General features: G+C 41.5%; 2 protein-coding genes across 2 annotated transcripts; both read left to right on the top strand.

Annotated features, from left to right (window-relative positions):
- Positions 1-11,114: 11,114 nt before the first annotated feature.
- On the top strand, positions 11,115-11,753 carry LOC145588815 (uncharacterized). Its single transcript, XM_081645416.1, has one exon. It carries the CDS (start codon positions 11,115-11,117, stop codon positions 11,751-11,753), a length of 639 nt encoding a protein of 212 aa, XP_081501542.1.
- A 675-nt stretch (positions 11,754-12,428) lies between these two features.
- LOC145588814 (uncharacterized) lies at positions 12,429-13,267 on the top strand. Its single transcript, XM_081645415.1, has 2 exons — positions 12,429-12,673; positions 12,820-13,267. Exons 1-2 carry the CDS (start codon positions 12,429-12,431, stop codon positions 13,265-13,267), a joined length of 693 nt encoding a protein of 230 aa, XP_081501541.1.
- The last annotated feature ends 1,133 nt before the right edge of the window (positions 13,268-14,400 follow it).

The raw sequence follows: 14,400 nt of genomic DNA, 5'->3' as shown, positions 1-14,400 counted from the left end.
TTCCTAGTGGTGTTGTAGAGGTTTCAATGATGGATTCTTCGTCTCCGTTTAAGGTCAATGGCCATCGACTCAAGAAGTATTTCGATGGTGCTTTTGTTGGCCTTATTCACATGTTTCTTCTGCAACAACCACCTTAATAGGTGGAGAACGTCGAGCTATGACGTTAAACAAGCGCTTCCCGGGAGGCAACCCGGTTTTCTAACCCTTTTATTTTGATTTTTCATTTTTTTGTATCTTTTATTTTTGAGAACTTATCTTATTCTTCTTTGTTTTCTTGATTTTAGGTGCCATGAGATTGGATCAATGAAAATTTCCAACAATTTCGGTGTTAATTCAAGGTTTCACGAGGTTTGGTTAAGCTTAGGTGAAGAAGTTTGTTGGGGTTTTATGCTCTCGTGTTTGCATTTTCATTGATTTTCTACTCTTTTTCGAGTGAGTTTTCAACTATCTCGTTAGTGCAAGCACGAGAGTATGTTCATGGCCAGGATTTTCTTGTTTGGGGCGCACACATTATAGGTTACGCGCGCGCACAAAAGGGGTCAGAAATCTAAGCTCTTTTTGATGGAATTTGACGGTTTTTGAACCCCTCCCCCTTACCCCCTGGTGCGCACACACCACCATCCTTGCGTGCGCACACCACATGGGTCAGAATTTTTGGCTTAGTTTGGTGCGTCTCAAGCAAAATCAGCCCTCCCCAAGACCCTACCTGGTGCGCACGCACCACCTGGCTGCGCGCACGCACCAGGTAGGGCAGAAACTGGCGTGTGTTATAGCCCCTAGCAAGCGAAGCAGCCCCCCCTGTCGTCGCTAGTGCGCACGCACCAACCCGCTGTGCGCATGCACCATCGACAGCAGCAACGCCCCCTTTTCGTGCCCCCTTTCATTCCCAAACCCTCCCTTATTCACTCCTCTCTCTTACCCCCACTTCCCCTTCATTCCTCTACTCTTTCATTACTCATAAACCCTTTCAATCTCTTTGAATATTCAAGCACATTCATCCATTTTAATTTCAATTCATCACAAAATTACATTAACCTCATTTCAAATCTTTCAAAAATTAAAAAAAAAAAAACTGAAATTTTCGATTTTATTTTCGAAAATTTGGGGCTAAAATTCGAATTTTTGAGGGTTTGTTTTGGTGCTTGAATATTAACTTTGGGTGTTATAATTGTTCTATATTCTTCAATTGTGAAATTTGCAAGTAATTCAAAGCTTCATTGAGGTATAATTTCTCACTTTCTAGTTATCTTCTTCCTCATTTTTGGAGCTTGAAACTCTTGTTTTTGCTTTCATGGTAGAACTCCATTGTTGGTTGTTTTAACTTGTAATTTGTGTTGAATGATGTTATTGGATGTTAAATTGAAGCTTTTTCATGATGAATTTGTATACCTTGCTTGAATCCTTGATTCACCATTGTTGGTTATTTTCTCTCTCATGGGTATTCTATATGATAATTTCATTTCTTTGATTATTCAATGTTTTGGGATTAATTTGCTCATAATGATTCATGATTTGGTCTCTTGTGTCCAATTTTTCCTTTACTTCATGACTAGTTGCTTCAAGCTTATATCACAATATTCATGGCATTGTGCATGTGTGACCATTTCTTGTTTCACTTTTGATTGAATAATGTTTATGCTTGATTTTAGGGCAATTTCTTTTGAATATTCTTGAACAATGATAATTGTAAATGAATTGCTCATGAATTGCTTTGCTTCTTGTAGATGGTTCCCATCCGTCATAAGAAGTGTGCTAGAACAAGTTCAAGCAAAGCTAGGCACGTTGTTCCACCTCCCCCCGAGGCGATAGAGACATATGGCATTGAATTCTCTAAGGAATTACATTGGGATAGGTTCAAGCAACTATCCAAGTGGAAGCTCAAGTCAACAAGATTCTACGATCAAACAACAACCAAGCTACTTGGAATAGATGATGACGTTCGCTACCTAGACAAGAACCTCGGTCTCTTAGAGTTCTTGGATTTGAGCGCCCTTACCTATGCTAGGGTGACGTATGAGTTTCTATCATCCCTTGAAGTGGTTTGAGAGTCAAGTGGTGACTCTTCGAGAACTTTGACCTTTCAACTTTTCAATAATGATCATCGGTTGTCGGAGTCACAACTTTGTTCCTACTTTCGGTTTCCTTGGGTCGTTGATGAAGACCGTCTTGTCTAACCGGCCAATGGAAAAATGACTAGCGACCATGATTATGATAAACTCAGGTGGTGGCGGTGTATCTTTGATGAGCGGAAATATGAGCCTCAAACTTCAAAATCCGCATCGATCATTCATCCGGCTATGAGATACTTTAATCGTATTCTCACTTATGCCCTATGCTCTAAGGAATCTTTGGGAGCTATCTCCCGTGAGGAGCTTTGTTGGCTATGGATTTCCAACCAAGAGTCGCATGAGATCGAGCTTGTTGATTTCACTCAACATTTAATCAACCGATTTTTGTATATCCGAGATGGTGTTTCTCTTTCGGGGAGCATCTAAATTGGAGGAATGATCTCTATCCTCGCTCTTTGCCTAAATGATTCATATAAAGATTTGCTATGCGAGCTCCCTCCGATAGTTGACCCTAGGGAGAGGACGCCTTCTCATTTCCTCAATGTCTATGCCCTTGTGAACCAAAAGTTCCTTGATCATACCAAGAAGCATAATGTTTTCATATGGAAGGTGTCCCGAGTAAAGGATTGGTTCTTGATTCCGAGTAAGGAGGCTACACACCGTAAGTCAAAGACGGATTCTTTTGACTTGGAGACCTCCAAGATGCAACATTGACCCCTCTCTTCGGAAGAAGTCAAATCATACAAGAACCGCCTCCAATGATGCTCTCTCGACGGATTTCCAAGCTTTACCCCCGGTTGAACGGGGAGGTATTCCTATCCCTCCTTCTACTTCTTCTTTTTCATTTGATTTATCTACTATTCATGCCAAGTTAGACTCCATCACTAATGTCTTGTTTTCCATGCCTTTGGGGCGTGATTCTTCTCTTGGCTATGATTTTCATGCTAATCAATTGTATAACTTCCATGTAAGGAGAGGAGAGATTGAACCTTACTTGAACTACCCATACCTCCCGGTCCAACAAGGACCTATTCCTCAATGGGAACCCTTTTACCCTATCGTGGGTCCTAGACCTTGTTACCCCTATTGGGAGGGTCCTCATATCCCTCCTAATGCTATCATGGGCACCACTCCGGCCACTTACGACTATAAGCGGCCCGGTGGATGCGATTATACATATGATCCCTAACCCTATGCCTTTTCCCAAACCCCGAGACTTTTGGTAGGTGGGGATTATCGAGAGAGCCGGTTTTGGATGATTGGTCTCATTTCTTTGAGATAGACCGTGCCAGGGGGGAGGGGAGGTTAAAGGGGAAAGCTCCTATTGAGGTGAGTGAGATGGCTAGCTCGGTTCATGTCTTAGAGACCGGTGAGGGGAGTTCTCATTCTACCCCTTACCATTAGGGCTGTACACCGGTCCAAAACCGGACCGGACCTGGACCGGACCTGTTGAGACCGGGACCTGAATCAAGATTTTTTAAGGACCGGAGACCGGACCTGATTTGACAGGTCCGGTTCCGGGTCAGACCTGAACAATCAGGTCCGGTCCCGGTTTTGGACCGGATAGACCTGAATCACCTTATAGATTTAAAAAAAAAAAAAATTCCAAATTCACAAATTGAATAAATATCAATGTATTCTACTCCGTATTATACATTTAATACTTTTAAATATTACTATAGTATCAACAATCAAAATTCAGTAAAAAATTTTCTCAAAAAAAAAAAAAAAAAAAAAAATTCAGTAAAATTTGAACCCAAATTAAGAGAATAAAATTTAAATTACAAATCTAATTTGAAACTTACCGTAAGAAGACTAAGCATATAAGCCTAAACTTTAATTCTAATTAAAATGAACAAATCCAAAAAAAAAAAATTGAATAATCTAGAATTGTAATCAGTTACGGGGACTAATGGTGGATCTCGCCTCTCATAATGGACCCTTGGACGGTCACGCGCTAGAGCTTGTGGTGACCGATCGAATGACCGCAGTGGGAGGGCCGAATGTAAAGAGGTGGGGCTGGGTCGCGTGTTGGACTGGTGGGTCGACGGTGCAGCAGTGACAGCTCTGGTGCTTGACGTCGCAGTGGGTTGATGGTGGTGCAGCCGGCGGCAGCAACCTTGCCAGTTTGTGTGGGTGGAGAGAGATTATAGAGAATGATTGAGAATTAAGAGAGAGAGAAAGGAGGAAGGAAATGAGAAATTAGAAGTGACGGTTATGACTTTATGAGTGTTACATTTAGGGTTTAGTAGGATATTAAGGGAATGCTGAACTTTTTTACAAAATAGAGCTTAAAACCGGTCTTCAGGTCCGGACCTGAAACCCCCGGGTTTTACCCGGACCGGACCTGAAAACCGGAATCCATGTTTTTTACAGACCGGGACCGGACCTGAATTTACCGGTCCGGTTCCGGTCCGGTCTAAACAGGTCCGGATCAGGTCGGGTTTCAGGTCCGGTCTAACTTATGTACACCCCTACTTACCATAGTGCAGAGTGAGTCTATTGTGGCTACCCCCCCCCCCCCTTTTTCCCATGTGCTTTATATGATGTTCTCTTTTTCCTATGTGTTTTTAGGTTTGGAGTTTGGGGGGTAGTTCATTCTAAGATTGGGGGTGATTTATGTTGTTTCTGTGCTTCACTGTTTCCCTCCTCGCTATTGTAGTTCACTCCTGGTCTCTTTTGCTTTTGGTATTCATCTCTATGTATCTCTTGCTTCATTGGTGATGATGATGATGTATTTCTGCTGATTTCTCTATCTAGTTCTTGGTATTGTTGTTTGTTCTATTGATCGATGTCTGGTGTGTATCTCTATTTCTCTATGATTCTGATTCCTGATAATGATTGTTTGATATCTTGTTTGTTGACTCTGCTTCTTGATTTCGTTGCTGGCCCTATTCCTGATGCTATCATATATTACTTTTTCTTTATTTACATACATTTTATCTTTTATATTCTTCTTTTCTTTTGTATTGAAGTTACTAACAATCTTCTATGTATATAGTCTATATTCTCTCTCACCCTGCTTCGTCGCTTATGCTTTAGATAGTGATGCTTCATTAAGGTGTTCTCTCACTTTGTTTAATGTAGCATAGCTTCGACGCCTGGTGAGATCCTTCTGATCTTCTTTTTATTCTTTTCTCTTGGATGCTTAGTTTAGGTTTAGATTAGGAGAAGTTGAACGGTTCGAGGATGTTTGCTTTCTAACACCTTAGTGTGTTTGGGAACATTTGCGTTGTAGTCGAATGTTCACTTGTTTGTTGATTAGGACTTATGTGTGTTAGCATGACTTCCTTGTTGCATTTCTACTTCTCCTTTGGTTTTCTATTTCTTATTTTATTTCTTTTTCCTCCTTTTCTATTTTCTTTTTCTTTTTCTTTTTGTTTCCCTTTTCTATTTTCTTCTCCTTTATTTTTTTACTTTTTGCTTTCATACATTTTGATTTTATACTTTCCTTTGAAAAAAGAAGAAGAAAAAAAAAAAGAAGAGAAAAAATAAAAATTAATTAAAAAACAACAAGGATTTTGTAAATATGAATATAATGTTTTAGAGGTATTGCTTTTCTTTCTTGAAATTTTGCTTTTGCTTTGGACTTAGTACCACTTGAGCTTGCACATTGGATATTATTCTTCCTAAAAACAATAGTTTGCACGGTTTGAGAGTATCTTTGGTTGATTCTAGGATAGAGTATGCTAAAGTAGTCCTTTTAGAACTATTGGGACCTTGACGCCAGATTCTTTTGTTTTTGAAAACTTGCAATCGTTTTCCTTTGGTGAATTTGAAGCTTTTAGTGAGTTTTTGCCACATCCTTGTGAGGTTTCATTGTTTTTCACGCCTTCTACAATTACTTGCATGAGCGGCATGGATCCTTAACTATTGCGGACCTAATCTTGAATCTTGACTCATAATTCTCAAACATGAGACCGAACCATCTAGGGAAGATAAAGGCATTTTTTCGGGGTGGAAAATTTTCTTTTCTAGGTTAATTTTCTTTATTTTAGTTCTTGGGTTCACATTTGCCTACTTGCTAACCATTTGAGCCTTTTCCCCTTCTTTTCAAGCCACATCTTTAGAACTTTGGGCCTTTTGTTTCTTTTTGTTCCATTTTTGGTTTTTGTGAAGCAAATGATCATGTTCTTGGAGAATATGGTATATGAGTTTGGATATTGGTTCTTATTTGTAAGCAAGCTTGTGTTTTGTATATCTTGTGAATAATGGCAAGTGAATAAATGAAAAATGTCGTTCATAGTTAAAAGAGGCAAGGACAATGAATAAAGTGAATAATGAAAAATTGAAAACATGAGAAAAAGCAAAGCAAATTCAAAAAGCTTTGGCAAAAATTGAAAAAAAAACAAAAAGTAAAACATGAAAAAGTTCAAAAACATTTTGATGTAAATGTTTCTCCCTATTTTAAGCATTGAGGACAATGCTTTGTTCAAGCTTGGGGGGAAGTGTCTTACGCTTTTTGTATATATGATTGTGGTTATAGCTTTGAATAAGCTTAGGGGTGTTAGTTTGTTTTTGTTTGGTGATCTCTTTGTTTTGGTGTTGAGATTTGGCCAATCTTTGCTTCACAACTTAGGTGTACCACCAAATTCTAAATTTTAAGCCTACCCTCAACCTTTTGCCTTTACGTTACAACCTTTGGGAAAGCTCTTTTGATCTAGTGGTTGAGTCATATACCGAGGGAGGGGCATTATGAGTTAAAGACTAAGGAGAGGGGATGCAAAGTCAAGATGTCGAGAAAACCTTAAATCTATTGTTTTTCCGGTTCCTTCGAGGAACTATTGAGATGCTTGCTAAAAGAAGATTTGAATCCAATTGGGAAAATGTGCTAAAATTGTTTTTAGATGAAGGTGAATTCCGTTTTGGTAGTTCTCTATACTTAGCATGTCCTATGTTTCAATCAACCCTCGATATCTTAGAACGTGCTTACCATTGTTGTTTTAGAAAGTTTGATATCCTCTCGTGTTTTGATCATGTGCAAAAGTTCATTGTATAAGCTCTCCTTTTCTTTTCAAGGTTTAAATTCTCTCTTTTCTCCTTTTATGTTTTGCCTCCTTTTAATAAAGAGTTATGGGTTAACCTCTTAGGAAACCCTTACGAGAGCATTACTCGTCCTCAAGGGCGATCTAGAGGTTTAAATGGCTTGTCAATTGTTGCTAAAATTGACCGTGATTCCTACGAAAGTGAGTTAGTGTATATTCTCTTATTCTCTAGTCTTTCTCCTTTCTTGCTTGCCTAATTAATGTCATCATTTTCCTTTAAGCTTGATTTTGTTTTGCTCGAGAACGAGCAAAGGTTTAGCTTGGGGGTATTTGATGAGTGTCATTTATGGCACTCTTAGGCTAGGTTTTCTTTATAGTTTTATTCTCATTTTTAGTCCTTTCTACCGTATTTTTACATAATAATGCTTGTTTTACGTGTTTGTGTGTAAGTTTAGAGAAATGCATGCTTTTAATGGTTTTCTTGTTATTTTGTTCATTTCTGGACTATTCCTCTCGATTCTTTGTTTCCTTGATTTGTTTTGTAGGTGTGTTGAGTTTCCCGAGGTATGATCACCAAGGAGAAGGCTCGAGCGCATTCAAGAAAGTTGATGGAGCAAAGTTTGGGATTACGAGAGCACAATTCAAGCTAGCTCCGCGAGCTCGAGGGCCATGGAAGTTATGCTTTGGCTTGAGGCATTCAAATTCTTGGAAGATAAAGGAGCTGCCCTTCTCACGAGCATCGCCTCGAGTGCACCAATGATAGGGATGCTCGAGAACGCGGAGATTGATCGAGCAAGCGAAGGAGGCCAGGCCACGAGCACCGAGCAGGGGTGCGCGCGACACAGGGGGTGCGTGCGCGCAGACCCACTTGTGCGCGCGCGTGGCCTGGTGGTGCGCGCGCACCAGGCGCCCCGCCTCCTTCGCTCGTTTCTTCTATTTATACCCTTAAACTTTTCCTTTTTAGGGGGACGACTTAATTTTTACTTGACATATATTTTTCCAGAATTAGTAGAGAGAGAAGCTTAAGATCACTTGATTGTACTTGAATTTGTTCTTTGATTTCAACTTGATCTTAGATTTATTCTTCTCATCAATGAAAGTTTGTGAGATTTCTTTACTTTGAATTTACTTATATTGCAATTTCCTGTAATTTATGAATGTTTGATTTGAATTTCATTCTTTGCTTTAGAATTTGTTGAGAGATTGAATTCCTTCTTGATATGATTTTGATTGAATTTGTTTTGTTTTTCAATTTCACCATGATTAGTGAGTAGATCAGTTGCTAGGGAGAAGGGGAAGCATGCTAGATTGATGATTTTTGCTAGTTGATGATCCTTGATTGATTGAATCATTGCAATTAAATTGGTTGACATGGTTGTGCATGTGATTAATTAGACTAAGAGTGATCAACCTATAAGATTAATCTAGATTGCATTGCAAATTTCAATGGCATGAACCTTTGATTTGAGAATTACTTTAATTGATTGAATTTGATTGTGATTTTCCTAGTTAGCCATTCATAGTGAAACCTAGCTTGGCTTATAGGAGATAGCTCTAAAATTCCTTTGATTGCAACTATTGTTTGTCCTTTGCAAAGTTTGAATTGATTGAGTGATCCTTCAATTAGCATAATCATTGAGCTTGCATGTGGAACCTATATCCCTAGTGTTTAGTATATTGAATTTCTCGATTTATCTAGCTTTCTCGATACCTTAGTTGCCAACCATATCTTTCTTCAATCTTCGAAGTAGCTTGACCTAGGCTATAGCTTGCACTTACTCATTCCTTTGGGTTCGACCCTTGACTTACCATATACTCGTATTAGGTTGGTCGAGTTTTTATAAATTTTCTTTGGCTCTAGGAAAGGGTAGAAAGTGACCTACTTTTCCCTACGTCACACTGCTGGCAATGCAGAGCGGCTTGTTACCGGGCTCACCATTCAGAGCGTATATGGGGCGAAAAAGCTTCAAAATGCCGGTCGAAGCGCTAGGCAAAGCGCATGAGTTCGTAAAAGCAGATGAGACTGACAGGGCAATGATGAACAGAAAAGCACTAAGCGACTCAGCTAAGCGGGCTGAAGCCACCCGAGCAGAAAATACAGCCAGGGTGGACCAGTCCAGCAGGGTTGAGCAAGGTCGCAAGGATGCAGACAGGACGATAGGAGTAAGAAGATCAGACCAGAAACGGGGAGGCAGGCCTGGAAGGTTTGATTAGTACACTCCGCTTACTCACTCGAGATCCCATATCTTCAGCGTGAACAAAGCTGATGATAAGTGGCGGAGACCACCCAGGATGGTGAATAGAAACCGTGATCCTAGAAAGTGGTGTGACTTCCATAAGGACCATGGACATACCACCGATGAATGCACACACTTGAAGGATAACATAGAGGACTTAGTCCGGAGAGGATACCCGAACCAGTTCAAGCAACATTCTGACTCCTCCGGGAGAAGGAAAAAGGCCAACATCATATATATCAGTACGTTCAAAGAGCTAAAGCTGGATAAAAAAAAGACCTGAAAAGGATGAGCTATGAAGTCACCGGGTTCAATGGGTCCGGACTAATTCCTGAGCGTATAATAGAGCTGTCAGTCCGGGTCGGAGAGAGGTTAAGGCGACGAGATGTTCGAGCTGAATTCTTAGTGGTAGACTCTCCATCACCCTATAACGTGATCATGGGAAGACCGCTCATTCACAAAATAGGCGGGGTGGTCTCCACCTATCACCTTGACATGGCATACACAACCAATGATGGGCAATCTGCAAAGCTCAGGAGAAGTCAAAAGACAGCCCAATAATACTATATCACTACCCTAAAACAGCCAGCTCAGACCAGGCAACAGCCAAGCTCAGAGCCAAGGTCCAGTGAGCATGCTGTAAGGAAATCAAGAAAAAGGAAGTGAGAAGAGTACCACAAGGAAAAAGATAAGCAAAAGTTAGCAATGGAAAACTTTGAAATCGCGAATGAAGAGGTAGTCAGGCCGCTGCCCAGCGGGGAGCATATAACCGTCGAACTCATAGAGGGCGACAACTCAAGGACGGTAAAATTGGGAAAGATATTGACCCTGGAGTGGGAGTGCACCTCATAGAGCTTCTAAGAGCGAATAAGGACATTTTCGCATTTTTAGCAGACGAGATGCCAGGAATTGACCCAACAGTTATAGTTCACAGGCTGAATGTGAAGGAAGACACCAAGCCAGTTAGGCAGAAAAAGCGAAGCTTCTCTAGGGAGAAAAATCAGGCAATCTAGGAGGAGGTGGACAAGCTTCTAGAAGCTGGGTTCATCGAGCCTTGTGATTTACCTAGAATGGTCAGCTAACGTGGTCGTGGTAAAGAAAGCAAATGGCCAGTGGAGGATGTGCGTGGATTTCACATATCTCAACAAAGCATGTCAAAAAGACTGCTACCTACTGCCACGGATCGATCAGCTGGTAGAATCAACCAACGACAACGCCTTGCTAAGCTTCATGGATGCCTTCTCAGGGTATCACCAGATCAGCCTGCACAAGCCAGACAGAGAGAATTCCGTGTTCATCACTAAAGAGGGAATGTACAATTACATAGCTATGCCCTTTGGGCTGAAGAACGTGGGAGCTACTTTTCAAAAGACAATGGACAGAGTGTTCATGCACCAGAAGGGACGAAATGTTAAAGTATATGTTGACAACTCAATTGTTAAGAGCGTCACGCAAGCAGGGCATATCATTGATCTAGAGGAAACATTTACCACGCTAAACAAGTATAATATCAAGCTCAACCCAAAGAAATGCGTTTTCGGGGTAAGTTCTGGGAAGTTCCTAGGTTTCCTAGTCAGTGAGAGGGGAATCGATGCCAACCCAAAAAAAGTGGAGGCAGTCCTAAGCCTCCCAGAGCCAAATGCACTAAAGATATCATGTGGTTGACAGGGAGAATGGCGGTGCTGACTCGATTCATCAGCAAGTCAGCTAACAAAGCCCTACTATTCTATCAGTTGCTGAAAGGAAACAGGAAATTCAAGTAGGGTGAAGCAGAAAAAGAAGATTTCGAGGGGATCAAGGAGCATTTGATTAAGCTCCCAACCATGATTAGCCCAGAGCAGAGTGAAAAAATCCAGCTGTACATCTCCGCCTCAATACAGACAGTTGCGTCGGTTCTCCTAGTCGAAACGCAGAAACAGCAGAAGTCGGTATACTTTGTAAGCTATGTGCTGACAGAGGCTAAGCAAAGATACCCGCTGGTAGAAAAGCTGGCCTTTGCAGTGGTGACAATGGCAAGAAAGCTGAAACCCTATTTCAATGCGCACACGATTCAAATTCTTACAAATCACCCACTGGAGAAAGCTCTGCAGCAAATGGACGCTTCAGGAAGACTCCTGAAGTGGGCAATAGATTTCTCTGACTACGAGTTCGAGGTCAAGCCTAGGGCAGCTATCAAAGCTCAAGCCTTAGTAGACTTCATAGTGGAGGCCTCGTACGAAGAGAAGGAGGATGAAGTTGGAGTTTGGAAGGTGGTAGTGGATGGATCTTCAGCTCAAATAGGAAGCGGAGTGGGAATAATAATAACATCGCTAGAAGGAAATGTGTTTGAGTATGCCATTAAGTTCAAGTTCAAGGCATTGAACAACGAGGTAGAGTATGAAGCAACTCTAGCAGGCCTGAGAATGAGTATTGCAGAAGGAGCCAAAAAAGTTCAAGGCATCGAACAACGAGGTAGAGTATGAAGCAACTCTCAACTGGTAGCCAGCCAGCTGAAAGGGGAGTATGAGTCTAGAGAGCCTACAATGCTAAATTACACAACTAAAGTGAAAGAGCTCGTGGCCTAGCTAATGCATTTTCAGATAGATTTGGTTCCCAAAGAGAAAAATTTCCAAGCTGACGCATTATCAAAGTTAGCAAGTTCCACTCTGCAAAGCCTCACAAGGACAGTCATGGTGGAAGTCTTGGAGGAGATTAGAATTGCAGAAAGCAAGCAGGTGAATTGCACCAGGCAGCAGCGAGCATGGTTCACAGACATACTAACCTATAAGGTACATGGCTCGCTGCCTGATGATGAGGCACAAGCCAAAAAAGTCAAAAAGGACGCCAATTTGTACGTGGTGATGAACCGGGAGCTTAAGAAAAAGAGCTTCTCCAAGCCACTGCTGAGGTGTATTCCAGAGTGGGAGCAGGAAAAAATTATGGAAGAAGCACACTCAGAATTATGTGCCAACCATATCGGCGGGAAAGCCTTGGGAGTTGAAGTGCTTAGAAAGGGAGCATACTGGCCACCTCTGACATAAGATGCCTTAACATACGTCAAAAAGTGTGAAAAGTGCCAAAAGTATGCTCCATTTATAAATCAGCTAGCAAATGATCTGACCCCAATTCTCAGCCCGATCCCGTTCCCTCAGTGGGTAATGGACATATTAGGACCTTTCACCGATGGGTCAGCGGGAAGGAAGTATCTCATAGTGGTAGTGGACTATTTCACTAAGTGGATTGAAGCTGAGCCCACCAAGTACATAAAAGCAACCCAATTAAGAACGTTCATATGGAAGAACATCATAACAAGATTTGGGGTACCGCATTGCATAGTCTTCGACCATGTGTGCCAGTTTGACTGTGACACCATTAAAGATTACTTGGAAGAGATGGGTACCAAGTATGCAAGCGCCTCAGTCTGCCACCTGCAGAGCAATGGCCAAGCAGAGGCAACAAACAAGCTGATCCTAACAGCCTTGCAGAGGAAGTTGGAAGAACATAAAGGCCTCTGGCTGACTTAGTTCCAAAGGCATTATGGGCAAACAGAACAACAGAGAAGGAATCTACCGGAAAAAGCCCTTTCACCTTGGCCTATGGGGCAGACGCAGTAGTTCCAGCAGAGGTGCGAATTCCCAGCCTGAGAATCCAGCACTATGAGCAGCAAGGAAATGAGAAGCGCCTGCTGGAGGAGCTGGATTTCCTTCTAGAGATGCGGCTAAAAGCAGCCCTCATGCTAGCAGCCCAAAAAAGTAGAATCTCAAAGGCTTTCAACAAAAGAGTCAAACACCGGGAACTGCTGCCTAGAGACTTGGTCCTCAGAAGGACTGTAGCAGTAGGAAGGGGATACCAGCATGGAAAGCTGCCAGCCAATAGAGAAGGCCCTTTCATCATCCATGAGCAAGTAGGGCCAGGCGCTTTCCTCCTCGCAGATCAAGAAGGTCAGGTCTTAAGGAATAGTTTCAACACAGACGTGTTAAAGAAATATTTTGTTTAAACGGCACATGGCTAAGTAGAAGTCGAAAAACTTTGTCTAAATTATGCAAGAACTTTGTTTAAGATTATGCTATGTTAATCAAGGCGATTTAAGCCATTTGAATTTAATGAAATACGAGCCTCTACGTGAGGAGTATACTATATGAGCTTGCCTAAACATGTTTATTTATTGAGTTATGCTTTAGCATTGCACACTAACATGCAGAAAATGTCGTACAAACATTAAAGTCAAGGCAGAAAGCATCACAATAAGGTGCATCAAGACACCATTAGGCAGGGAAGATCACACTTCCCTAAGTTTAACCTACCTGCTCAAAGTAAAACAGGGCACCACCTCGGGGATGCTTAACGGAGAGGCCTGGCACGTTCAACTTGAGCAGGGAAAGGTGAACGAAAGACAAAAGAGCAGGCCCAGCAGGCATCACCAAGGTTATCTTGGTCCCGCCTAGCTCACCTCTTTTATGGGGGAGAGAGGAGATAGACCAGCAATAAGCTCTTTACAAAAGATACGTAAGGAGCATAAAATAATAAGTCACAGCATAACAAGCTGAGTGACACACAAATAAGTCGCAGCCAAACAAGCTAAACGACATACAAATAAGTCACAGCAAAACAAGCTGAGTGACACACAAATAAGTCGCAGCCAAACAAGCTGAATGGCATACGAGTAAGTCACAACAAAACAAGCTGAATGACATACAAATAAGTCACAGCCAAATAAGCTGAATGACATGCAAATAAGTCTCTACAAAAATTAAGTAGATGACATAATGCACAAGCCTTCACCATAAAAAGACGAATAGCATAAAAATTTGACAAGTTCCCACCAAGTGCAAAAGGGTCAAGAGATAAGGAGGCCCTAACCAGCCAGGTCAGGGAGCAAAGTCAGAGAGCTGTAAAAGTAAGAGCAACAAGAAAGCCTAACCTATGAGGCTTCACCTAGTACGGCAAAGGGGCTGCTGAGTTAAGGTTTAGGTACCACTACACCATGACTCAGCAGCAGGTCTAAGCAAGCGTACTGACAGCAAGATAAATAGTAAACGAAATAACAGAAGAGTTATCAAATGCATATACTAACAAGTCGAACCTCTGCCCACCAAGACAGAGTAAACATTCAGTAGAAAAGTTACAACA

This window comes from Chenopodium album, chromosome 17, assembly GCF_948465745.1.
Source record: "Chenopodium album chromosome 17, dcCheAlbu1.1, whole genome shotgun sequence".
NCBI classification, from domain to species: Eukaryota; Viridiplantae; Streptophyta; class Magnoliopsida; order Caryophyllales; family Amaranthaceae; genus Chenopodium; species Chenopodium album.
Note: the sequence above shows the minus strand (reverse complement) of the source record. Positions and strands in the feature narration are given on the sequence as shown.

Excerpts from the sequence above, each read along its gene's own strand:
- LOC145588814 (XM_081645415.1), top strand. The coding sequence starts at position 12,429 with ATGGACATATTAGGACCTTTCACCGATGGGTCAGCGGGAAGGAAGTAT. Across the intron at positions 12,674-12,819 it reads TTGGAAGAGATGGGTACCAA|AACAACAGAGAAGGAATCTA; the intron begins GTATGCAAGCGC and ends ATGGGCAAACAG.
- LOC145588815 (XM_081645416.1), top strand. The coding sequence starts at position 11,115 with ATGATTAGCCCAGAGCAGAGTGAAAAAATCCAGCTGTACATCTCCGCC.